The sequence below is a fragment of the Pongo pygmaeus genome, chromosome 20 (assembly GCF_028885625.2).
Source record: "Pongo pygmaeus isolate AG05252 chromosome 20, NHGRI_mPonPyg2-v2.0_pri, whole genome shotgun sequence".
Taxonomy (NCBI): Eukaryota; Metazoa; Chordata; class Mammalia; order Primates; family Hominidae; genus Pongo; species Pongo pygmaeus.
Genome location: NC_072393.2, coordinates 17,219,151 through 17,246,133, shown reverse-complemented (window position 1 = coordinate 17,246,133; position 26,983 = coordinate 17,219,151). Strand labels below are relative to the sequence as shown.

Here is a 26,983-nt window from a genome sequence, read left to right as displayed (position 1 = left end):
GCCCCCGCCCCCGCCCGAGGGCCTGCCGCGCATGCGCAGCCTCCGCCTTTGGAGGCGGGGTTTGGTGACGTTGAGGGGCGGTGCTCTTTGAGGGACTCTTCTGAAGATCTTCTCGTTAAGATTGGTATCATAATTAATGATTTATATAGCAGGGGTAGGCGAGCCAAGACCCGCCGCCTACTTTGTCCGGCCCCGCAAGCTCAGAATTATTTTTACATGTTTACATAGCTGGGGGAAAAATCCAAAGGAGAAGAATAGTCTATGACCTGTGAAAACTTTGCGAAATTCACATTTGAGGGTCCCTGAATAAAGTTTTATTGGCACACAGACACGCCCACTCGTTTACCTAGCTTCTCTGCCTGCTTTTGCCTTACAACAGAATAGGTAAGTGCTAAAGATCCTACAGATCTGCAGAACCTGAAGTATTTACGATCTGGCCTTTTATGGAAAAAGTTTGTTGGTCCCTGCTTTATAGAGTTGACGGGACAATAAGGTATGAGCACCCAGCGCCCTAATATAGGGCCCTGCGTGGTGAATTTTTGCTAAATGGCCTTTAAGTTAGTCCTACTCCTCCCATCTTCACTTCCCTATCCTTGGCCCCGTCACTTCCCGTCTGGACCAGTTTAGGAGCCTCCTAACTCTGGTACTTTCTTTTTTTTTTTTTTTTTTTTTTTTTTTTTGAGACAGAGTCTCGCGCTGTCGCCCAGGCTGGAGTGCAGTGGCGCAATCTCCGCTCACTGCAAGCTCCGCCTCCCGAGTTCACGCCATTCTCCTGCCTCAGCCTCCTGAGTAGCTGGGACTACAGGCGCCCGCCACCATGCCCGGCTAATTTTTTGTACTTTTAGTGCCGCCGCACCCGGCCCTAACTCTGGTACTTTCTCAGCCCTGATACTATCAAGAACTCTAGGCTGGGGATGGTGGCTCACGCTTGTAGTCCCAGCACTTTGGGAGGCCGAGGCGGACGGATCACGAGGTCACGAGAGAGAGACCATCCTGGCTAACACGGTGCAAGCCCGTCTCTACTAAAAATACAAAAAATTAGCCGGGCCTTGAAAAAAAGAAAAAGAAAATGAAAAAATTGGCTGGGCGCGGTGGCTCACGCCTGTAATCCCAGCACTTTGGGACGCCGAGGCGGGCAGATCACCTGAGGTTTGGAGTTGGAGACTAGCCTAACCAACATGGCGAAGCCCCGTCTCTACTAAAAATACAAAATTAGCCGGGCTTTGTGGAGCATGCCTGTAATCCCAGCTACTCGGGAGGCTGAGGCAAGAGAATTGCTTGAACCCGGGAGGCGGGAGGTTGCAGTGAGCTGAGATGGCGCCATTGCACTCCAGCCTGGGCAACAAGAGCAAAAACTCTGTCTCAAAAAATTAATTAATTAATTAATTAATTAAATGAAAAACTAGCTGGGCGTGGTGGTGCACACGTTTAGTCCCAGCTGCTCGGGAGGCTGAGGCAGGAGGATTGCTTATGCCCAAGAGTTCAAGGCTACAGTGAGCCATGATCTTGCCACTGCACTCCAGCCTGGGAAGCATAGCAGTGCTTTTTTTTTTTTTTTTAAAGAGCATCTCGTCTCTTAAAAAAAAACAGAAAAACAAAAAACTCCACTCTCCACCACTGCTTCCAAACCTCCAAGGTCTTCCTATTTCTAATGAGATGAAATCTAAGCACCTACATTGCAAGCTGTCAGAATTGGTCCTTAGGAACCTTTTCCTGCAGGATTTTCCAAGCAAACTGCCTGCCTCTGTGCAGAACTTCACACCATTGCCTGACCAACCTGGCAGCTTCCTGGCCCCAAGCATTGGCACTCACCATTTCCTTTGCCAGAAGTACTGTCATGCCTCTTTGTTATTCAGAAAACACCTATACATCCTTCTAAACGCAGCCCAAATATCCCTTTCCCTCAGGAAGCTTTCCCAGTCCCCTTCTATGTCTCCCCTCGGTCCCTTGTATTTCATATTTGTTTTGTGTCCATCTCTAATACAAATCCCTGACACAGTCTCTCAGTCAGCATTCATCAAATAAATGAACGTTCAATTAATGACCAAGTGCTTTCTCTTTTTATAAGTGAAGGGGCGCAGGAAAGTTGAGAGTAAATTGGCATCGAGTGCATCATTTACCAGGCACCTTGCTAAGTGTCAGGAATAAAATGGTAAAAAGGAACGCAAATTTGTCCGTTAAGAGCTTTTAGTCTTTCAGGATAGACAGGAATCTAGTAATCACACAAATGTAAAGTTTCACATGTAACAAATACTTTAAAGAGAAGGTATACATGTAACAGTTCCTAAATTTCTGTTGCTGTGGCTGTGTAACAAATGAGCCCTTGACAATCCCAGCACTTTGGGAGGCCAAGGTGGGGGAATGCATTGAGGCCAAGAGTTTGAGACCAGCCCAGGCAACATAGCAAGATCCCATCTCTACAAAAACATTAAAAAGAAAGAAAAATGGAGGGAAAAAATAAAAACATTGTAAGGTCTGGGCTTTCTGTAAAAGAAAATAAAAAGCAGCTTAAGACTTAGAAGCTTCAAATGACAACAACATTCACGGGGCAAGTGGCTCACGGCTATAATCCCAGCACTTTGGGAGGCAGAGGTGGGTGGATCACATGAGGCCAGGAGTTCAAGACCAGCCTGGACAAGATGGTGAAACCCCATCTCTACTAAAAATACAATAATTAGCCAGGTGTGGTGGCACACACCTGTAATCCCAGCTACTTGGGAGGTTGAGGCATGAGTATCGCTTGAACCCAGAAGGATGAGGTTGCAATGAGCTGAGATTGCGCCACTGCACTCCAGCCTGGGGAACAGAGCAAGACCCTGTCTTGAAAAAAAAAAAAAAAGAAGACATTCATTTTACTCTTCAATCTGCAATTTGGGCAGGCTTGGGAGGAATAACTCAACCTTGGCATCAGCTGGGTGGCTCAAAGTCTGGGGGCTGGAATCACCTGAATGTTTGCTCACACGTATATGTGTCAGTTGCTACAGGCTACAGGCTGAGACCCTCGCTGGGGCCGTTGCTTGGAACACCTACATGTGGTCTCCTTGCAGCCTGAGCTTCTCCACAACTATCGTTCTAAGAACAAGTGAGCGTGTGAGCCAGGTGGGAATCATATCATCTTTTCTTTTTCTTCTTCCTCTTCCTCTTCTTCTTCCTCTTCTCCTTCTCCTTCTCCTTCTTCTTCTTCCGGAGATGGCAGGGGTTGGGGTGGGACTCAGGGTCTCAGGCTGGCCCAGGCTGGCCTCAAACTCCTGGACTCAAAGGATCCTCCCACGTCAATCTGTTGAGTAGCTGGGACTACAGGCATGCATCACTGCACCCAGCTCCCATATTACCTTTTCTCACCCAGACTCAGAAGTCACGCAGAATCATTTCCATTGCATTCTTTCCACAGAGGCTGTTACAAAGTTTTTCCTAAATTCAAGAGGAGGGCAAATGGCCAAGAGTATCATGTGGGACAGGAAATATGCTGTGGCTATTTTTGGAAAATACCACCTGTTACCTAGGGAAACTTAACCCAGTCTTGCAGGGGATGAGGGAGGCTTCCCAGAGGAGGTGGCATTCTAGCTGAGATCTGAAGAATGCGTAGGCATTCATCATGAGAAAAATCACGAACAGCTGTGATTTTTGAGGTGGGAGACAGCATGGTACATTTCAAGAGTTCTTTTTTTTTTTTTAAAGACGAGTTTCCCAGGCTGCAGAGAGGGAGGGGAAGAAAGAGAGTACAAGATAATCCCGGAGCAGCCAGAGGAGCGGAACACACAGCACCTTATGCACTGAGTTCAGGCTTTAGCATTCATGCTGGTGGAAACCATCCAAGGGCTTTGAGCAGAGGAGCTGCAAGTTCAGGTTTGCATTTGAAAGTGATCACTCTGGCTGCTCTGCAGGAAAGTGATTGGAGCGGAGCCAGGGAGGGTGGAGGGAGGCTGTTTCATCATTTAGGCAAAGGACGATGGTGGCTTAGACCAGGATGGGAGCAGTGGAAGTAGAGAGCAGTGGGTGGAAGGGAGTGGTATTTAGAAAGTAAAGCATGGAAGATTCGTGGGTCCCAGCCAGGGAGAGCAGCGAAGGCAGACTGAACACTTTGTGGCCACCAGATGTCTGGACAGTCCGTTTCTTACCAAAGCCTCCCAGTGTTACAGGAAATGGGTCCTGATCCAGACCCCCCAGAGAGGGTTTTTGGATTTCAGAAGCAAGAAAGAATTCAGGGCGAGTCTGTAAAGTGAAAGCAAGTTTATAAGGAAAATAAAGGAATAAAGAATGGCTACTCCGTAGACAGAGCAGCCCCGAGGGCCACTTATTCCCCATTTTTATGATTTATTTCTTGATGATATGCTAAACAAGGGGTGGATTATTCATGCCTCCTCTTTTTAGACCATAGAGGGTAACTTCCTGACGTTGCCATGGCATTTCTAAACTGTCATGGTGCTGGTGGGAGTGTAGCAGTGAGGACCACCAGAGGTCACTCTCCTGGCCATTTTGATTTTGGTAGATTTTGGCTGGCTTCTCTACTGCAACCTGTTTTATCAGCAAGGTCTTTATGACCCGTATCTTGTGCTGACCTCCTATCTCATGCTGTGACTAAGAATGCTTTAACCATCTGGGAATGCAGCGCAGTAGGTCTTAGCCTTGTTTTACCCAGCCCCTATTCAAGTCGGGGTTCCTCTGGTTCAAACACCTCTGACACTGTTACGGGAAAGCGGTCCCGATCCAGACCCCAAGAGAGGGTTCTTGGATCTCACACAAGAAAGAATTCAGGGCCAGTCCATAGAGTTAAACTGAAAGCAAGTTTATTAGGAAAGTAAAGGACTAAAGAATGGCTACTCCATAGACAGAGCAGCCCCGAGGGCTGCTGGTTGCCCTTTTTTTTTAGACAGAGTCTCGCTCTGTCGCCCAGGCTGGAGTGCAATGGCGTCATCTTGGCTCACTGCAAGCTCCGCCTCCCAGGTTCACGCCATTCTCCTGCCTCAGCCTCCTGAGTAGCTGGGACTACAGGTGCCTGCCACCACGCCCGGCTAATTTTTTTGTATGTTTAGTAGAGACGGGGTTTCACCATGTTAGCCAGGATGGTCTCGATCTCCTGACCTCGTGATCCACCCACCTTGGCCTCCCAAAGTGCTGGGATTACAGGTGTGAGCCACGGTGCCTGGCCGCCCATTTTAATGGTTATTTCCTTTTGAGACGAAGTCTTACTCTGTCGCCCAGGCTGGAGTGCAGTGGTACGATTGCAGCTCACTGCAACCTCCACCTTCCAGGTTCAAGCAATTCTCCTACCTCAGCCTCCCAAGTAGCTGGGATTACAGGTGTGTGCCACCACGCCTGGCTAATTTTTGTATTTTTAGTAGTAGAGACGGGGGTCTCATCATGTTGGCCAGGCTGGTCTCAAACTCCTGACCTCAAATGATCTATCCACCAAAGCCTCCCAAAGTCTTGGGATTACAGGCATGAGCCACCGCACCTGGCCAGTTATTTCTTGATGATATGCTAATCAAGGGGTGGATTATTTATGCCTCCCCTCTTTAGACCATATAGGGTAACTTCCAGATGTTGCCACGGCATTTGTAAACTGTCATGGCGCCGATTGGAGTACAGCAATGAGGACAACCAAAGGCCACTCTCATCTCCATCTTGGTTTTGGCTGGCTTCTTTACTGCAGGCTATTTTATCAGCAAGGTTTTTTTTGTTTGTTTGTTTGTTTTAGACGAAGTTTCACTCTTGTTACTCAGGCTGGAGTGCAATGGTGCGATCTCAGCTCGCTGCAACCTCCACCTCCCAGTTCAAGCTATTCTCCTGCCTCAGCCTCCTGAATAGCTGGGATTACAGGTGTGCACCACCACGCCCGGCTAATTTTGCATTTTTAGTAGAGACGGGGTTTCTCCATGTTGGTCAGGCTGGTTTCAAACTCCCGACCTCAGGTGATCCACCCACCTCAGCCTCCCAAAGTGCTGGGATTACAGGCGTGAGCCACTGTGCCAGGCCAGCAAGGTCTTTATGACCCATATCTTGTGCTGACCTCCTAACTCATCCTGTGATTTAGAATGACCTAACCATCTGGGAATGCAGCCCAGTAGGTCTCAGCCTTATTTCACCCAGCCCCTATTCAAGATGTTGTTGCTCTGGTTCAAATGCCTCTGACACCAGCAACCTATTAGTCATCATCCTTGAGGGCCAACAGAGTTGTCCCACAGTGCGCCCCTCCCCCCAAGGAGTGTGGCTTCTACTCAAATTTGTTTTCTCTCAAATGATCAGCAAAGGCCCTCTTTCATTTGGGGAAGAGGAAACCGTAACCGAAAAGGGGTCCTCGTCCAGACCCCAAGAGAGAGTTCTTGGATCTCGTGCAAGAAGGAATTCTGGACAGGTACATAAAGTGAAAGCAAGTTTAAGAAAGTAAAGGCGGCCAGGTGGCTCACGCCTGTAATCCCAGCACTTTGGGAGACGAAGGCAGACGGATCGCTTTTTCTCTACAAAAAACGAACAAACAAAACAAAACAAAACAAAACAAAAATTAGCCTGGCGTGGTGATGCACGTCTGCAGTCCCAGCTACTTGGGAGGCTGAGGCAGGAGAATTGCTTGAGTCCAGGAAGTCGAGGCTGCAGTGAGCCATGGTCGTGTCACTGCACTCCAGCCTGGGAAACAAAGCAAGATCCTGTCTCAAAAAAAAGAAAAAAGGCTAGGCGCAGTGGCTCATGCCTGTAATCCCAACACTTTGGGAGACCGAGGCAGGCAGATCACCTGAGTTCAGGAGTTCGAGACCAGTCTGGTCAAGATGGTGAAACCCTGTCTCAACTAAAAATACAAAAATTAGCTGGGCGTGGTGGCAGACGCCTGTAATCCCAGCTACTCGGGAGGCTGAGGCAGGAGAATCACTTGAACCTGGGAGGCAGAGGTTGCAGTGAGCCGAGATCGCACCATTGCGCTCTAGCCTGGGTGACCAGAGCAAAACTGCATCTCAAAAAATAAAAATAAATTTTAAAAATGAAGAAAAAGAAAGTAAAGGAATAAAAGAATGGCTACTTCACAGGCAGAGCAGTGATATGGGCTGCTCGATTGCATATATTACAGTTATTTCTTGATTATAGGTTAAACAAGGGATGGATTATTCATGAGTTTTCTGAGAAAAGGGGCGAAGATTTCCCAGAACTGAGGGGTCCCTACCCTTTTAGACCCTATAGGGTAACTTCTGGAAGTTGCCATGGCATTTGTAATTGTCATGGCGCTGGTGGGAGTGTCTCTTAGCATGCTAATGTATTATAATTAGTGTATAATGAGCAGTGAGGACAACCAGAGGTCACTTTCATGCCATGCTGATAAAACCCTGCATCCTGGCCGGGCACGGTGGCTCACGCCTGTAATCCCAGCACTTTAGGAGGCAAAGGCGGGCAGATCACCTGAGGTCAGGAGTTCGAGACCAGCCTGGCCAACATGGCAAAACCCCCGTCTTTACTCAAAAAAAAAAAAAAAAGAAAAGAAAATTAGCCAGGGGTGGTGGCGGGTGCCTGTAATCCCAGCTGCTCAGGAGGCTGAGGCAGGAGAATCGCTTGAACCGAGCAGGTGGAGGTTTCAGTGAGCCAAGACCATGCCACTGCACTCCAGCCTGGGTGACAGAGCAAGACTCTGTCTCAAAAAAAAAAAAAAAAAAGCACAACAAAAACCCTGCATAGGCCGGGCGCAGTGGCTCACGCCTGTAATCCCAGCACTTTGGGAGGCCGAGGTGGGCGGATGGATCACCCGAGGTCAGGAGTTTGAGACCAGCCTGATAAATATGATGAAACCCCGTCTCTACTAAAAATACAAAAATTAGCCAGACGTGGTAGCATGCACCTATAATACCAGCTACTCGGGAGGCTGAGACAGGGGAATCTGTTGAACCCAGGAGGCAGAGTTTGCAGTGAGCCAAGATTGCGCCATTCATTGCACTCTAGCCTGGGCAACAAGAGCGACACTCTGTCTCAAACAAAAACAAAAACAAACAAACAAACAATGTCCCCCTCCCCCACCCCAGCATCCTGTTTTATCAGCAGGGTCTTTGTGACCTGGGTCTTGTGTCCACCTCCTACCTCACCCTTTGGCTTAGAATGCCTAACCTCCTGGGAATGCAGCCCTGCAGGTCTCAGCCTCATTTTACCCAGCCCCTATTCGAGATGGAGTAAGCTTGTTTCAAACGCCTCTGACAAAACCACAAGCCAATTCCATCTGGGGCATGTGTGTACATGTATGTGTGTGCACACGTGTATATTTATCATGAGGACAATAGTACAAAGACATCTTTTAATTTTATTTCTATTTATTTATTTTCTGAAACAGGAACTCTCTCTGTTGCCCAGGCTGGAGTGCAGTGGTGCGATCACAGCTCACTGCAGCCTTCACCTCCTGAGTAGCCACGACTACAGGCACGTGCCACCATGCCTGGCTAATTTTTTATTTTTATTTTTTTTACAGACAGGGTCTCACTAAGTTGCCTAGGCTGGATATTCTTATTTTTATCAAACATAAAAAGGCGCTACTGGGCCAGGTGCAGTGGCTCAAACCTGTAATCCCAGCACTTTGGGAGGCAGGCGGATCACCTGAGGCCAGGAGTTTGAGACCAGCCTGGGCAACACGGCAAGACCTCCTCTAAAAAAATTTTTTTTTTTTTTGAAACAGAGTCTTGCTCTGTCACCAGGCTAGAGTGCAGTGGAGTGATGTTGGCTCACAGTAACCTCCACCTCCTGGGTTCAACTGATTCTCCTGCCTCAGCCTCCCGAGTAGCTGAGACTATAGGTGTGCACCACCATGCCCAGCTAATTTTTTGTATTTTTTTGTAGAGACAGGGTTTCACCATGTTGGCCAGGATGGTCTCTATCTCTTGACCTCATGATCTGCCAGCCTGGGCCTCCCAAAGTGCTGGGATTACAGGTGTGAACCACTGTGCCTGGCCAAAAAAAAATTGTTTTTAAAGACAGTCTGAGTCTGAGTCTGAGTCTGAGGTCAGAGATGAAGCATCAGAGAAATACAATGCTGCTGGCCTTGAAGAAGGAAGCAGCTGTTTTGCAAACTGCCTATGGAGAGGGGCAGCTGAGGTCTCCACTCCTATGGCTTTGAAGGGCTTAATTCTGCCAAGAATCTGAAGGAGCTTGGATGAAGACCCTGAGGCCCTCAGTGAGAACCCAGTCCGGCTGACACCTTGTGAGATCCTGAACAAAGAATCCAGTCATGCCATGCCCAGACTCCTGACTTGCAGAAATTATAAGATAAGAAGTGGATGTTATTTTAAGCTTCTAACTTTGCAATAATTTACTAAGTAGTGATAGAGAATGAACACACCTATGAAGTATACTTGTCAAAAATGTCTATCCTGGGCCAGGTGCAGTGGCTTACGCCTGTCATCCCAGTACTTTGGGAGGCCGAGGCGGGCAGATCACTTGAGGCCAGGAGTTTCAGACCAGCCTGGCCAATATGGCGAAACCCTGTCTCTACTGAAAATACAAAAATTAGCCGAGTGCCTGTAATCCCAGCTGCTCGGGAGGCAGAGGCAGGAGAATTGCTTGAACCCAGGAGGCGGAGGGTGCAGTGAGCTGAGATTGTGCCACTGCACTCCAGCCTGGGCGACAGAGTGAGATTCTGTCTCAAAAATAAATAAATAAATAAAAATAAAAATAAAATTAAAAATTAGGCTGGGTGTGGTGGCTCACAGCCTGGAAGGCTGAGGCAAGTGGATCACCTGAGGTCAGGAATTCAGGACCAGCCTGGCCAACACAGTGAAACCCCGGCTCTTCTAAAAATACCAAAAATTAGCTGGGTGTAGTGGTTGGTACCTGTAGTCTGTGGTCTGTAGTCCCAGCTACTCAGGAGGCTGAGACAGGAGAATCGCTTGAACCCGGGAGGCAGAGTTTGCAGTGAGCCGAGGTCGCACCATTGCACTCCAGCCTGGGCAACAAGAGCAAAACTCCGTCTCAAAAAAAAAAAAAAGAAAGAAAAATTGTCTCTCCTGTGATACGGATGTGTCAATGCGAGTTCATCCATTGTAACAAATGCACCGCTCTGCGTTTGTTAGAGTGAGGGATGTTGATGGAGGAGGCGGTGCATGAGGGGGGCATGGGGTAGATGGGAAATCTCTGCACCTTCCACTTAATTTTGCTGTGAACCTAAAACTACTCTAAAAAAAGAAAGCCTGTATAAAAAATGTTTACCCTAAATTTAATCAAGCTTTAAGACCAAGGGTAGGCATATATACATAAGTATATATGTCGTGTATATATATATACACACATATACATATGTGTGCGTATATGTATGTATATATGTGTATATATATACACGTGTGTGTGTATGTGTATATATATGTGTGTGTATATATATACACACGTATATATTTGGTAAATATATATATTTTTTGGTAAAGGGCCAGATTAGAAATATTTCTGATGGCCAGGGGCCATGTAATCCCAGCACACTGCGGGGATCGCTTGAGCCCAAGAGCTGGAGACCAGCCTGGGCAATATAGTGAGACCCCCTCTCTACAATAAATTTAAAAATTAACCAGGTGTGGTGGTGCACACCTGTAGTTTCAGCTACTTGGGAGGCTGAGGCAGGAGGATCACTTGAGCTCATAAGTTCAAGGCTGCAGTGACCCGTGATCATACCACTGCACTCCAGCCTGGGCGACAGAGATCCTGTCTGAAAAATAAAAAAGATGTTGACTAACAATAAGTAATTCTCATAGGTGTGTGTGCTTATATAGGAATATGACCTTCCTAAGACACTTGTCTGATGTATGTAGGGGTGAGGTGTCTTGATGTCCCCAGGGCCAGGAAGAGGGTGAGGTCAGTTCCTGCAAATGCAGGGTCAGATCCCAATTTTATATAAAATGTTGATGTTTTGTTCATTATTCATTTTTAAATTCATTTTGATTTTTAAAAATACGATAATAGGCCAGGCGCGGTGGCTCATGCCTGTAATCCCAGCACTTTGGGAGGCCAAGGGAGCGCAGATCACTTGAGGTCAGGAGCTCAAGACCAGCCTGGCCAACATGGCAAAACCTCGTTTCTACAAAAAATACAAAAATTAGCTGGGCATGGTGACCTGTAGTCCCAGCTACTCAGGAGGCGGAGTCAGGAGAATCGCTTGAACCTGGGAGTCAGAGATTGCAATGAGCTGAGATCGCACCATTGCACTCTAGTCTGGCAACAGAGCAAGACCTTGACAAAAAAAAAAAAAAAAAAGATAACAAAATATTATTTGTCTTCCAAAAGAAAAGAACAAGAAAAAAAAAGAGAGAAAACATTATTCATCGTGATTGCTGAGCTTTTTGGCATCTCTTAATTTTTTTTTTTTTTTTTTGAGACACAGTCTCACTCTCTTGCCCAGGCTAGAGTGCAGTGGTGCAATCATAGCTCACTACAGCCTTGATCTCCTGGGCTCAAGTGATCCTCCCACCTTGGCCTCCTGAGTAGCTAGGACTGCAGGTGTGCACCACCATGCCCAGCTAATTTAAAAAATTTTTTTTTTTTTGGGAGAGACGGGGTCTCAAACTCTTGGGCTCAAGTGATCCTCCTGCCTTGGCCTTTCGAAGTGCTGGGATTACAAGCATTGACCAGCCAACTGTCAAACTTTCTTAGCAACCAAACTCTTTTTCGAATGAATAAACACTGCAAAAACTCCCAATATAAGCAATAATTTGTTGTAGCATTTTATTAGTAAAAAGGTATTTCCAATGTTTAAATTGGGATTTATCTACAAAACAATCAATTTTCACTGAGGCTGTTGAGATGGACACAGGCATTTAAAATCAGAATTTGTAGATGAAATCTTAATTGGTCTCAACATCTACTTTATTTCTGCACTGGGTAAGCCCTTGATTCACAGAGAAGCAGTGGCAAAGAGTAGCTAATTTTTTCAGGGGCTCCCTTCACAATTTAAGTGGGCTCTTCAGTTAAATCAGTTAAATGAAAATGGCAGAAGAATCCTAAATTATTAGGTTGATGCAAAATTAATTGTGGTTTTTGCCATTACTTTTTTTTTTTTGGTGGGGGAGACAGAGTCTCTGTCACTCATGCTGGAGTGCAGTGGTGCAATCTCAGCTCACTGTAACCTTCGCCTCCCGGGTTCAAGCCGTTCTCCTGCCTCAGCCTCCCAAGTAGCTGGAATTACAGGTGTAGGCCACCACATCAGGCTAATTTTTGTATTTTTACTAGAGACAGGGTTTCACCATGTTGACCAGGCTGCTCTTGAACACCTGGCCTCAAGTGATCCGCCCGCCTCAGCCTCCCAAAGTGCTGGGATTGCAGGTGTGAGCTACTGAGGCTTTTGCCATTATTATTATTATTATGAGATGGAGTCTTGCTCTGTCACCCAGGCTGGAGTGCAGTGGCACAATCTCAGCTCACTGCAATCTCCACTTCCCGGGTTCAAGTGATTCTCCTGACTCAGCCTCCTGAGTAACTGAGATTACAGGCACTCACCACCATGCCTGGCTAATTTTTGCATTTTTAGTAGAGAAGGGTTTCACCATGTTGTCCAGGCTGGTCTCAAACTCCTGACCTCAGGTGATCCACCTGCCTCAGCCTTCCAAAGTGCTAGGACCACAGGTGTGAGCCGCTGTGCCCGGCCACTTTTTGCCATTATTTTTATTATTTTTAATGGCAAAAACCACAGTTACTTTTTGCACCAAGCTTAGTAATCTTCAACACCTTAAAAGCTGCTGCCCAATACATCCAAGCATACATCTTAAAATTACAGTTTAAAATATTTTTAAATGAAATTTGACACTAACATTTGCAGAACTGCCAAAACCTGCCTTGGAAAACTGGTTTGGAAAATGGATGAATAAGACAGCAGTAGGGTCTTGTTCAGCTCAAAAGCCTCTGTTTCTAAAGTTGCTTTTATTGAGACTCTATCAGGAATTCCACAGAGGGGAGAAGGGATAGCCACCTTGAAGATTTAGACTCTCCTAGCATTAAAGTAAAAGCCTGAGAAAACCGAGAAGGGCTTTTAGAAGGCTGTGGGCAAAGAAGAAAGATCCACTTAAGTGGAATGAAAACAGTTTGACTGTTGAACTTGCACAAGGCAGATGGTTCAAAAGCAAAGCAGGGAGAGATCAGCAGCTCTTTCTACTTCCAAGAGCCTCCAATTTTTAAGATTAAAAACCCACATCTTTATCCCAAAAGTTTGGGAGCCAGGGAATAGAGAAGGATGAACTATAACATGTTGATTGTTTTACTGCCAGCGTGAGTCCTGAAGTCAGCTCATTAACCAAAGACGCACATGCCAAATGTGCTATAGATACAAATTCAACCAATCGCCAACTTTAAAAGTCAGAACATTTTTGCATAAAAGTCTGGATTTCTGGCTTTGCTTATTACAACTGGAAGCACTGACAGCAGTGGGCTGGTTTGGCCATGGTGATTCTGGGCTAGAGTCAGGCTGCTCATACCCACCCTAGACACAATCTTTGCCTTCCACATGTCTAGTCTCCGTCTCTCCCTGCTGCTCACCCAGGTGCATGGAAGTATCTAGATTAGTCACTAGCTCCTGTAAGCATTTGAGTGTGGTGCCTGTGGAAGAGATGGTTGTGCTCTGGAGACTGAAATTGGAGTGAGGTCTAACAGGAATGGGACAGAAGGCTCACTCTCAGAGCCCTTGCATCTTGGACTTGTGACCTAAATCAAATCATAACTACTTCCGCAAGGCTCAGTTTCCTCATCTGTAAAATAGATGCAGAAACTCCTGCCCTCCCTAAAGTATGAGTTGTGATGAGGATCAGATGACAGCATCTACAGGTTTATAAACTGTGAAGTTCTGTGGTCCACATCAGTGATTTGCTGTATCTCACATTCATCCATTCCCCCTTCATCTGGTACCAGAACTCCAGTTTGCATCTCAGGAATAATCTCTTCTATTCTCAGTCCCAGTGGTGGACATTGGGTCAGTCTAGCCGATTAGAGCTCTGCATTCTCCCAGATATAATAATTGGTTTAGGGCTAGGCATATGGGCCAATTGGGACCAACAGAGTTGAGGCTAGGACTGTTCGGAAAGAGAAGCTCTCTTTTCTATTGAAATTGGAGACAGCAGCATATTGGCCACCATGTTGCTAACCTGGGGGTGGCAAGTCTGAGAATGAAAATGAAAAAGAGGAAAGAATAATGGAAAGATGAGAAGAGACAAGGTCTGGGTCACATAATCTGAAGCCATGGGTCCAGGTATACACCAGCAAACATATTCTTTTTGCTTTAACCAGATTAAATGGGGCTAACTCATTGGAGCCCCATACCCCCACAGGGTTGTTGTTTTTTTTTTTTACACTATCAGGCAGACTTGTGAGCATTTGTTTGATTTGGATTCATTTCCCTGGGCACTCTCTGACTCCAAGTCCTGGGGAGCTCCTGCAGCTGCAACTAGCTCCTCTCTCTGCCTGGATTTGACCATCCACACTGCCTTCTTGAAGTTCTTAAGAGGGTCCTGCGGTGAGGCTCTTGCTGAAAGGCACTGGAAACGCTCTCGGATCAGATAACCATGCCTGGTGGGGGCAATGAAGCCACTGGTGGTTGGGATGATTCTGTTTACCACAGCATGGACAAACTGGACCGTTAGCAGGGTGCCTGTAAAGGTGAAGAGAAGGACACAAATGAGAAAAATGGGGTGTAGAGGTCCAATCCTACACATTCTAGAGTTGGCTGCTTGGAATAAAATTCTGCTATGCCCTCTACTAACTTTGGCATGACATTTATTATGCCAAAGAGTCCCTCTTCCTTTATTGCACAATGGGAAAGATAACAGAACCTACACCTGCTCAGGGCGATTTTTAAGATTGAAAGGCAACATGCAGGTCATGTGCTTAGTGTAGGTTTTTGGCCCAGAGTGAGCTCAGTAAATATTATTGTTGAAGGAGGAGAAGGAAGAGAGGTTGTGAACTGGCCCAGGATGGGCTTTTAAGGCCACAATCCTCAATCTTCATCTTCTGAGCCATCTGTAACTTTACACCAGTTATATATATCTTTGCTACAGCATATTATACTACAATGTATTATAGTGTTATAGTTTACTATGTATCAGATTACAGTGTATTCAACTACAATGTAGTAGGCTCCACCTGATATTTATTCAGCCACTTACTTGTATTGTGACCTTGGGCAAGTCTCCTAACCTCTCTGATCCTCAGCTTCTTCATTGTCAAACAAGGATAGCAATGATACTTATCTCCTACCAGTGTCATAAGGGTTCAAAGAGATAATACACAATGAGCGCCTTTTCTACAGGAGACAGTGTAAGAAAGTGACAAAGGCGTACTGAAATCAGGAAGGTCAGCTTCAAACCTAAGCCCACTAGTTACTCACTGTGTGACTTAGGCAAGTCTGCCAGCCTCTCAGAGCCTCAGTTTTTGCTCTGTAAATGGGAGTAAGTGTTGGGAGAGTTACATGACTTAAGGACAGTACCCAGTATACAATAAATGTTAACTCATTTTTTTTGACAGGGTCTCACTCTGCTGCCCAGGCTGGAGTTGCTCACTCTGGTGCTATCATGGCTCACTGCAGCCTCAATCTCCCACACCTCGACCTCCCATGATCACTTTATCCTCCTGAGTAGCTGGGACTACAAGCATGTATCACCATGCCTGGATAATTTTTAATTTTTTTTTTTTTTTTTTTTTTGTAGAGACAGAGTCTCACTATGTTGTCCAGACTAGTCTTGAACTCCTGGCCTCAAGCAATCCTCCTACATCAGCCTCCCAAAGTGCTGGGATTGCAGGCTTGAGCCACTGCACCCAGCCAATGTTAACTCTTGCTAAGACCTTAGATAATACTGAACAGACTAAGAGACATGGTGTTTTCAAAGTGGTTGGCTGCTTCTGGCCAGGCATGGTGGCTCACACCTCTAATCCCAGCACTTTGGAAGGCCAAGGTGGGTGGATCACCCAAGGTCAGGAGTTCAAGACCAGCCTGGCCAACATGGTGAAACCCCCACCTCTACTCAAAATACAAAAATTAGCTGGGTGTGGTGGTGGGCGCCTGTAATCCCAGCTACTCAGGAGGCTGAGGCAGGAGAATCACTTGAACCTGGGAGGCAGAGACTGCAGTGAGCTGAGATTGCACCATTGCACTCCAGCCTGGGTGACAGAGCTAGACTCCATCTCAAAAAAAAAAAAAAAAAAAAAAAAAAAAAAATCCAGAAACAGGCTGCTTCTAACATCTATAAGGCCTGGGGGCAAAGAATGAAATAAGACCCACATCCGAGAAGACACAATATATAAACATTGCAATTCTAGGGAATAAACTATTAAATACAATATGCTGTGTCCTCTTATATTGATGAAGGAACCTTCACAAACACCTGGAAGGCTGGGAACAGATTGAGAATTCTTGGGCTCCTCAGGGTTCTATGCTGGAATATAGTGATGTAACCAGTCCCCCACTACTAGTGACTTGACCCTCTTCTCTTCTCACTCTTCTCAGTTCCATCTCACAACCAGCTCGGACACTCAAACTCCATCCATACCACCCCATGGCTACTCCTGAGCCCAGAAGTGCACACACCAGGAGCACAGTCTATCCTCGGAAGGATGGCTGTATGCAGGAAGCCTGTACATGCCCTAATGAAAACACAAGGGAGGGAGTTCTTGAACTCCAGAGCATGGGTCTAGAAGAGGGATTGTGGGCCCTTTGCCTTTGCCTGCAGATACCTTCCTAAAAGCTAAGGGATGCAGCTAGAGGTGGCCAGAGCAGGGCCCTCTAATACCCAGGACCCAGGTCAGAGCCTTTTCTCTCCAGATCGAAGCTCAATCCTACCCTAAAAGCAAAATGACTCACCATCCAGCACACTCCAAACAAGTATAGAGCGATCCTTTAAGCCCACGTACACGTACTTGTCATCCTTGGAGAAGCAAGCACATTGGACCCCTCTGCAGTAAGAACTCTGTTGAAAACAGACAATATGATCTCTCTTTTTCTTGGGTTTTTTTTTTGTTTGTTTGTTTCTTTGTTTGTTTTTGAGATGGAGTTTCACTCTTGTTGCCCAGGCTGGAGTGCAGTGGTGTGATCTCAGCTCACTGCAACTTCTGCCTCCCAGGTTCAAGCAATTCTCCTGCCTCAGCCTCCCGAGTAGCTAGGATTACAGGCATGAGCCACCATACCTGGCTAATTTTTGTATTTTGAGTAGAGATGGGGTTTCACCATGTTGGCCAGGCTGGTCTTCAACTCCTCCCCTCAGGTGATCCACTAGCCTTGGTCTCGCAAAGTGCTAGGATTACAGATGTGAGCCAACGTTCCCAACCCAGACAATATGATCTTGATTCCAAACTGAAAGACACCCAGGAAACCAGCCCCAAGGAACCAGGACTTTTTTTTTTTTGTTTTTTTAACAGGTCTGACCCAGGCTGGAGTGCAGCAATGCCATCTCGGCTTGACTGCAACCTCCACCTCCTGGGTTCAAGCTATCCTCCTGCCTCAACCTCTCGAGTAGCAGGGATTACAAGTGTGTGCCACCACACCCAGCTAATTTTTCTATTTTTAGTAGAGACAGGGTTTCACCATGTTGCCCAGGCTGGTCTTGAACTGACGTCAAGTGATCTGCCCACCTCGGCTTCCCAAAGTGCTGAGATTATAGGCATGAGCCACTATGCCTGTTTTTCGTTTTTGTTTTTGATGGAATCTCACTCTGTTCCTGAGGCTGAGGTGCAGTAGCCTAATCTTGGCTCACTGCAACCTCCGTCTCCTGGGTTTAAACGATTCCTCTGCCTCAGCCTCCCAAGTAGCTGGGACTACAGGCTCCTGCCACTATGCCCAGCTAATTTTTGTATTTTTAGTAGAGATGGGGTTTCATCATGTTGGCCAGGCTGGTCCCAAACTCCTGACCTCAGAACGAGGCTTTGAAGCACCCCACAGGGGGATGGATCCAATGAAAACCTGGAGAGATGAGCAGCACAGATGTTACCCCAACCCAGGCACACCTCCATAGAGATTGGATAGAAAGGTTTAGAGACATTTTGCATTGAAAGGAACAATTGTAGGACTCAATTTCTTTTTTCTTTCCTTTTCTTTTTTTTTTTTTCTTTTTCTGAGACAGAGTCTCACTCTTGTTGCCCTGGCTGGAGTGCAATATCACAATCTTGGCTCACTGCAACCTCCAGCTCCTGGGTTCAAGCGATTCTCTTGCTTCAACCTCCCAAGTAGCTGGGATTACAGGCATGTGCCACCATGCCTGGCTAATTTTTGTATTTTTATGAGAGATGAGGTTTCACCATGTTGGTCAGGCTGGTCTCGAACTCCTGACCTCAAGTGATCCACCCACCTCAGCCTCCCAAAGTGCTGGGATTACAGGCATGAGCCACTGTGCCTGGCCATAGGATTCAATTTCTTTTTTTGATGGGGATTCAATTTCTTAAATTACTTTGGTTATACGGATGTTAGCTATGATTGTATTTAATTAAAAGCTATGTGCTAATCTCACATGGAATCCTGGATTGGATTCTAGAATGGAAAAAAGGAATGAATTGAAAAGCTCATAAGATTCCAATAAAGGCTGGACGTGATAGCTCACACCTGTAATCCCAGCACTTTGGGAAGCCAAGGTGGGTGAGTAAGACCCTGCCTCAAAAATAAATAAATAAATAAAAATAAAAAATTCCATAAGGTCAACAGTTTAATTAATAGTACTGTTCACACGTTAATTTCTTCGTTTTTGTTTATTAGTTAGTTTTGCTTGAGAGGCAGAATCTTGTATTGTCATCCAGGCTGGAGTGCAGTGGCGAGATCATAGCTCACTACAGCCTCGAACTCCAGGACTCAATCGATCCTCCTGCCTCAGCCTCCTAACTAGCTGGGACTCCAGGCACACACCTCCACACCTGGCTAATTTTTTTTTCTAGAGATGGGATCTTGCTGTGTTGCTGAGGCTGGTCTTGAAATCCTGATCTCAAGCAATCCCCCTGCCTCGGCCTCCCAAAGTGCTGGGATTACAGGCGTGAGTTGCTGTGCCTAATCTAGACTTACAAGGCCTTCTTTTTCTTTCTTTTTTTTTGAGATGGAGTCTCACTCTGTCGCCCAGGCTGGAGTGCAGTGGTGTGTTCTCGGCTCACTGCAGCCTCTGCCTTCCAGGTTCCAGTGATTCTCCTGCCTCGGCCTCCCGGGTAGCCGGGATTACAGGCACATGCCACCATGCAGGGCTAATTTTTGTATTTTTAGTAGAGACAGGGTTTCACCATGTTGGCTAGGCTGGTCTCGAACCCCTAACCTCAGGTGATCTACCCGCCTCAGCCTCCCAAAGTGCTGGGATTACAGATGTGAGCCATGGTGCCCAGCCTTACATGGCTTTCTTAAGCAGCAGCCCTTGCCAGTTATTGAGCATCAAGGAAATGTCAGGAGCTCTCCTAGGAACAAGGGAAACTTCAGTGAGCAAAACACACACACAAAAAATCCTTTTGCCCAGACAGAGCTCACTGTGTCTTCCCAACTAGAAAGTGGCTCCAAGACATGGGATAGTGTCTCCCTGTGACCAGGGAGATAGAAAGGGGTGATAGAAAAGCAACCCTTGGTGATAGAAAGGGGGCCTGGCAGAGGTTTTTCAATAAGTGTCAGTTGGATAAAGAAATAGCACGGAGCAGCCAGGCACGGTGGCTCACGCCTGTAATCCCAGCACTTTGTGAGGCTGAGGTGGGCAGATCACGAGGTCAGGAGATTGAGACCGTCCTGGCTAACATGGTGAAACCCCATCTCTACCAAAAAAATACAAACAAATTAGCCAGGCATGGTGGCGGGCGCCTGTAGTCCCAGCTACTCGGGAGGCTGAGGCAGGAGAATGGCATAAACCCGGGAGGCAGAGCTTGTAGTGAGCCGAGATCGCACCACTGCACTCCAGCCTGGGCGACAGAGCGAGACTCCATCTCAAAAAAAAAAAAAAAAGAAATAGCACAGAGCCAGGATTAGGGTGAAGAGAGTGAAGCAGCACTAAGCCAGTGCAGGATTTGATCCAGTTTTTACCTATAATGTTGAGATTTTGTTCTTCATGGAACTTTAGTATTCATTTTAGATTTTTTAAAATATTGCATTAAAATATTACTTCTTGGCCAGGTGCAGTGGCTCAAACCTGTAATCCCAGCACTTTGGGAGGCCAAGGCGGGTCACTTGAGGCCAGGAGTTCAGCCTGGACAACATGGCAAAACCCCTTCGCTACTAAAAACACAAAAATTAGCTGGGCATGGTGGTGCTTATCTGTAATCCCAGCTACTTGGGAGGCTGAGGCAGGAGAGTCGCTTGAACCCGGGAGGCTGCAGTGAGCTGAGATTGCGCCACTGCATTCCAGCCTGGGTGACAGAGCAAGACTCCATCTCAAAAAAAAAATTATTTATCTTCATTGCTGAGTTTTTGTTTTTTGTTTTCTTGAGACAGGCCTTGCTCTATCACCCAGGCTACAGAGCAGTGGCATTCGGGCTCAATCAATCCTTCCGCCTCAGCCCTCCAAGTAGCTGTATCACAGGTGCGCACCACCATGCCCAGCTAATTTTTGTATTTGTTTGTAGAGATAAGGTCTCCCTGTGTTGCCCAGGCTGGTCTCCAGCTCCTGGCCTCAAGTGATCCTCCTGCCTGGGCCTCCCAAAGTGCTGGGTGAGCCACTGCACCTGGCCTACCATTGCTGAGCTTTTTGGTACTCCTTTGAACTTTGTAGCCAGGTCCGGTGGGTCATGCCTGAAATCCCAGTGCTTTGGGAGGCCGAGGCAGGAGGATCACTTGAGCCCAGGAGATTGAGTGAGGCTGCAATGAGCTATGATTGTGCCACTGTACTACAGCCTCGTGATAGTGGGGTCCCTGTCTCTTTAAAAAAAACAACGAAAACAAAAAAAACTTTGCTTCTGAGACAAATGCCTCACTTTTCTTTTCTTTTCTTTTCTTTTTTTTTTAGACGGAGTGTCTGTAGTCAGGCTGGAGTGCAGTGGCATGATCTTGGCTCACTGCAACCTCTGCCTCCCAATTTCAAGCAATTCTTCTGCCCCAGCCCCCCAAGTAGCTGGGATTACAAGCATGCAACACCACGCCTGGCTAATTTTTGTATTTTTAGTAGAGACGGGGTTTCACCATGTTGGCCAGGCTGGTCTCGAACTCCTGATCTCAGGTGATCCGCCCCCCTCAGCCTCCGAAAGTACTGGGATTACAGGCGTGAGCCACTGCGCCTGACCAAGTGCTTCATTTTCTTCACCCTAGTCCCATCCTTTTCGATGGCCCATGGTGTGTGCTTAGTAAATGATGGCTATCTATTGGTTTTCTAATGCCTGGGTCTAGCATGAACATGGGGAGGCAGGCCACGCACCGTGTAGCTCATCTCGAATTTCCACTTGCGTGTCTGCAGGTCCCAGAGACACAGCAGGGCATCCTCAGACCCACTGACCACCAGCTGCTCCTTGTGGCTGACCTCTATACAGGCAACTCGACTCCTGTGGGCCTCTAAGGGAAACGCTTTGGAATTTGCACACTCGTAAAGAAAGAGGTCCCCGTTTGTCACGCTGTAGACCATGCGGTAGTCCGTCAGAATGGCCACGCTGGAGAGGGTCTCGGGCAGCTGAGTATAAAAGGTGTATCTTGGCCCATCGACGACTGGGCAGGGGTCCCCAGGGGTGATGTCCAGCACCAGGACGATGTTGTCATAGGCGATGGCCAGGCGGTCCTCGCACTTGCTCAGGGACATGCAGTTGATTGCTTTCCGGGCCTCGGGAGGGGGAATGCATATCACGTCCTGCCTGGAATTCAGGGGGAACACAAGGACGACCCCTGACACGAGGCCTGTAAATAGGAGCTTGTGCTGCTCAGCAACCTCCAGACACCTGACCTCACTGGAGGTGTCCAGGGAATCTTGTTCCTCGCCTGCCAAGGAAGAAAAATGAGAATGACTTACAGTGAGAGTGAATCACAGCAGCCCTGCTTCCCTGGTGGTTTTTTTTTTGTTTTGTTTTTGAGATGGAGTCTCACTCTGTTGCCCAGGCTGTAGTGCAATAGCACCATCTTGGGTCACTGTAACCTCCGCCTCCCAGATTCAAGCAATCCTCCTGCCTCAGCCTCCCGAGTAGCTGGGATTACAAGTATGTGCCACCACGCCCAGCAAATTTTGTATTTTTAGTAGAGATGGGGTTTCTCCATATTGGCCAGGCTGGTCGTGAACTCCCAACCTCAGGTGATCCACCCACCTTGGCCTCCCAAAGTGCTGGGATTATAGGCATGAACCACCACACCCGGCCTGGTGTTCATATTTTTTTTCTTTTTTTTTTTGAGTCAGTATTCTGGAGTGCAGTGGCGAGACTGAAGCTCACTGCAGCCTCCAACTCCTGGACTCAAGCGATTCTCCTGCCTCAGCCTCCTGAGTAGCTGGGACTACAGGCGCCTGCCACTGTGCCCTACTAATTTTTTTATTTTTTTGTTTTTTTTAGATGGAGTCTGGCTTTGTTGTCCAGGCTGGAGTGCAGTGGCACAATCTCGGCTCACTGTAACCTCTGCCTCCCAGATTCCAGCAATTCTCCCACCTCAGCCTCCCGGGTAGCTGGGACTAGAGGTGCGCACCAATTTTTTTGTATTTTTAGTAGAGACGGGGTTTCGCTATATTGGCCAGGCTGGTCTTGAACTCCTGACCTCAAGTGATCCACTCGCCTCGGCCTCCCAAAGTGCTGGGATTACAGGCATGAGCCATTTATATATTTATTTATTAAGAGACGGAGTCTCGCTCTATTGCCCGGGCTGGAGTGCAGTGGCGCGATCATGGCTCACTGCAGCCTCAATCTCCTGGGCTCAAGTGATTTTCCCATCTCAGGCCCCCGAGTAACTGGGACTACAGGCTCGGGGCACCACGCCCAGCTAATTTTTGTAGAGACGGGATTTCACCATGTTGCCCAGGCTATTCTTGAACTCCAGGGCTCAAGTGATCCTCGCACCTCGGCTTCCCAAAGTACTGGGATTACAGGCATGAGCCACCATGAATTGTCCCATCTTGAAGCAAGAGGGCCAGACTTTTGTATTCCCACATCAGGCAGTCATTGACTGGGGCCATTTCAGGGGAGGTGGCCACATCCCCCTGCCATTTCCAGATGAGAGGCTTCTTTCATCAGTGGGCAATTCCCAGGAGTAAAATGAAGGTGGGGGCACCCATGGGTCTGTGAGAATTGGACAGTGAGGGATTTCTGAGTTTCTCACCAACAGTACTTGGCACAGTCCTGCTGGGAGGATAGAGGTATAGAAACTCCTATTAATGGCGGGGCATGGTGACTCACATCTGTAATCCAAGCACTTTGGGAGGCCGAGGTGGATGGATCACCTGAGGTCAGGAGTTTGAGACCAGCCTGGCCAACATGGCAAAACCCTGTCTCTACCAAAAACACAAAAAGTAACCAGGCGTGGTGGCAGGCACCTGTAATCCCAGCTACTTGGAAGGGAGGCTGAGGCAGGAGAATTGCTTGAACCCAGGAGGTGGAGGTTGCAGTGTGTCAAGATTACGCCACTGCACTCCAGCCTGGGCAACAGATGGAGACTCCCTCTCAAAAAAAAAAAGAGAAAAAGAAAAAGAAAAAAGAAACTCCTTGTTAATGATGAAATAACAGGAGAAAGGAGACCTGATTTTCAAGCTGATTCTCAACTTCATTCAGTGGTTAATTTGGCAAACATTTTTAGAGTAACAGCCCACTAGGCAAAGCTCTGGGGGTAGGCAAGGAGTAAGTCAAGTGAGGTTACAATTATCGAGGTGCTTGTTTGCTAGTTGCAGGGTGAACCAGGGCCCAAGGAAATAGAGAGATGCCAGGTGCAGTGGCTCATGCCTGTAATCCCATCTATTCAGGAGGCTGAAGTGAGAGGATGGCTTGAGACCAAGAGTTCAAGACCATTCTGGGCAAAAGAGTGAGACCCCTGCCTCTGCAAAAACATTAAAAAATTAACCAGGTGTGGTGGTGTGCGCCTCTAATCCCAGCACTTTGGGAGGCTGAAGCAGGCAGATTGCTTGAGCCCAGGAGGTCAAGACCACCCTGGGCGACATAGAGAGTCCCTATCTCTATAAAACACACAAAATTTGGCTGGGCGCAGTGGCTCACGCCTGTAGTCTCAGTACTTTGGGAGGCCAAGGCGGGCAGATCACTTGAGGTCAGGAGCTCGAGACCAGCCTGACCAACATGGTGAAACCCCATCTCTACTAAAAATACAAAAATTAGCCAGGCGTGGTGTTGTGCACCTGTAATCTCAGCTACTCGGAAGGCTGAGGCAGGAGAATTGCTTGAACCGGGAGGCGGAGATTGCAGTGAACTGAGATCACGCCACTGCACTCCAGCCTGGGTGACAGAGCGAGACTCCATCTCAAACAAAACAACAACAACAACAAAAACAAAAATAAAAATAAATAGATGAATATTTTTAAAAATTTAAAAGTCTCCAGGAGACAGTCATGGTGGTGCGCCTGTGGTTCCAGCTACTCAGGAGGCTGAGGCGGGAAGATCACTTGAGCCCAGGAGTTCCAGGCTGCACTGAGACGTCATTGCACCTCTTCACTCCAGCCTAGACAGTAGAGTGAGCCCTGCCTCTTAAATAAGACAGAACAACAAAAAAAGAGGCCCCAGGGAGCTTCTTTGCCCCTTTCTACCATGTAAGGACAAAGAAAATCTGGCCATCCATGACCCAGAAAAAGGACACTCACCAGATACCAAATTAAAAAAAAAATTAATTTAACCCAAGACACCAAAGTTGCTGGCACCTTGATCTTGGACTCCCCAGCCTCCTCCAGAAATATGATAAATTTATATTCTTTCTTTAAATTAAAAAAAAAAAAAAAACAGAGAGACAGGGTCTCTGTTGCCCAGGCTGGAGTGCAGTAGCATTATCATAGCTCACTGCAGCCTGGAACTCCACGGCTCAAGCAATCCTCCTGCCTCAGACTCTGGAGTAACTAGGACTACAGGCATGTACCACCAAGCCTGATACCTTTTAAATTTTTTTGTAGAGGTGGGGTCTCACTATGTTGCCCAGGCTGGTCTCAAACTGCTGGTCTCGAACTTCTGGCCTCAAGTGATCCTCTCACCTCAGCCTCCCAAAGTGCTGGGATTAAAGCCATGTGCCACCACGCCTGGCCCCATTTGCTGTTCTTTCTAAGCCACCCAATCCATGGCATTCTGTTATAGCGGCCAGAATTGACTAAGATTGGTGCTGTGCCTCTTCCAGGGCTCCCCATGGAATGAGGCTGAGGGGGACTTTAGCTGAGCCTGCATTCTTGCCCAACCCTTTCCCCTGCCAGCCCCGTTTTCTCATCCCCCTCTGGGGTTCTCCTGGAAACACCCCTCAATACATCACTTGTGCAAATATTCAATCACAGACCCAGCTTCTAGGTAACCTGAATTAAAACAGGCCAAACGGAAACGACCAGATTGCCAACTACCTCATGCAGAAAATGTATAAAATGAAATCCTGTTTTTGACCAGCTACTTTCTTTCTTTTTTTTTTTCAGGGGGTGGAGTCTCACTCTGTTGCCAAGGCTGGAGTGCAGTGGCATGGTCTTGGCTCACTGCAGCCTCCACCTCCCAGGTTCAAGCAATTATCCTGCCTCAGCCTCCCCAGTAGCTGGGATTACAGGCAAGCACCACCAGCCCAGATAATTTTTTTTTTTTTTTTTTAGTAGAGATGGGGTTTCGCCATGTTGGCCAGGCTGGTCTCCAACTCCTGACCTCAAATGATCCCCCCACCTCAGCCTCCCAAAGTGCTTGGGATTACAGGTGTGAGCCACCACGCCCAGCCATGACTAGCTAGTTTCCACCTAATTGAAGTTATAGCCATGTTATGGACTGAAGATTTGTGTCTCCCACAAATTCCTATGTTAAAATCATCACCCTCCATGGGATGGTATTAGGAGCTGGGGCCTGTCTTAGTTCACTGGTGTTGCTAATGAAAGCCTGTTTTTGACTAGCTACTTTCTACCTGATTGAAGTTATAGGAATGTTATGGCTGAAGATTTGTGTTTCCCCCCCCGCCACCAAATTCCTATGTCAAAATCCTCACTCCCCATAGGATGGTATTAGGAGCTGGGGCCTGTCTAAGTCTGTTGGTGTTGCTATGAAGGACTATCTGGGGCTGCGTAACTGACACGGTTTGGCTGTGTCCCCACCCAAATCTCATTTTGAATCGTAATAATTCCCACAGGTCAAGGCCGAGGCCAGGTGGAGATAATTGAATCATGGAGGCAGTCTCCCCCATACTGTTCTTGTGGTAGCGAATAAGTCTCATGAGATCTGATGGTTTTGTAAAGGGCAATTCCCCTGCACACACTCTCTTGCCCGCTGCCATGTAAGACGTGACTTTGCTCCTCATTTGCCTTCTGCCATGATTGTGAGGCCTTCCCAGCCATGTGCAACTGTGAGTCCATTAAACCTCTTTCCTTTACAAATTACCCAGTCTCAGGTATGTCTTTTTTTTTGAGACAGAGTCTGACTCTTGCCCATGCTGGAGTGCAGTAGCAAGATCTTGCTCACTGCAATTGCCACCTCCTGGGTTCAAGCGATTTCCGGCTAAGTTTTGGAATTTTAGTAGAGACAGGGTTTCACCATGTTGGCCAGGCTAGTCTCGAACTCCTGACCTCAAATGATCCGCCTGCCTTGGCCTCCCAAAATGCTGGGATTACAGGCGTGAGCCACCATGCCCGGCCTCACGTATGTCTTTATTAGCAGTGTGAGAACAGAATAATACAGTAATGCACAATTATAAATAAGAGGTTTATGTGGCTCATTGTTCTGCAGGCTGTACAGAAAGCATGGTACCAGCCTCTGCTTCTGGTGAGGGCCCCAGGCTGCTGCTTCTTAATACAAAAGGTGAAGGGTATTGGGGTGTGCAGAGGTCATACGGCCAGAGGAAGCAAGAGAGAGGGAAGTGCCAGCTTCCTTTTTTTAAAAAATTGAGATAGGGTCTTGCTCTGTCACCTAGGCTGGAGTGCAGTGGTGCAATCACAGTTCACTGCAGCCTCAAATTCCTGGGCTCAAGCGATCCTCCTGCCTCCGTCTCTCAAGTAGCTGA

At 47.3% G+C, this 26,983-nt stretch overlaps 1 protein-coding gene across 3 annotated transcripts in view; it reads right to left on the bottom strand.

Annotated features, from left to right (window-relative positions):
• Positions 1–11,643: 11,643 nt before the first annotated feature.
• NWD1 (NACHT and WD repeat domain containing 1) overlaps positions 11,644–26,983 on the bottom strand; it is a 68,205-nt gene continuing 52,865 nt past the window's right edge. Inside the window, exons 13-15 of one of the 3 annotated variants that reach the window (XM_054465901.2) lie at positions 21,273–21,823; positions 16,781–16,886; positions 11,644–14,575 (exon numbers count right to left, since the gene is read on the bottom strand). In XM_054465901.2, the coding sequence (XP_054321876.1) occupies positions 14,274–14,575; positions 16,781–16,886; positions 21,273–21,823 (959 nt within the window). In that variant the 3' untranslated portion in view covers positions 11,644–14,273. The remainder of the gene's footprint in view (positions 14,576–16,780; positions 16,887–21,272; positions 21,824–26,983) is intronic. The other 2 variants (XM_054465902.1, XM_054465904.1) reach the window with 2 other exon arrangements.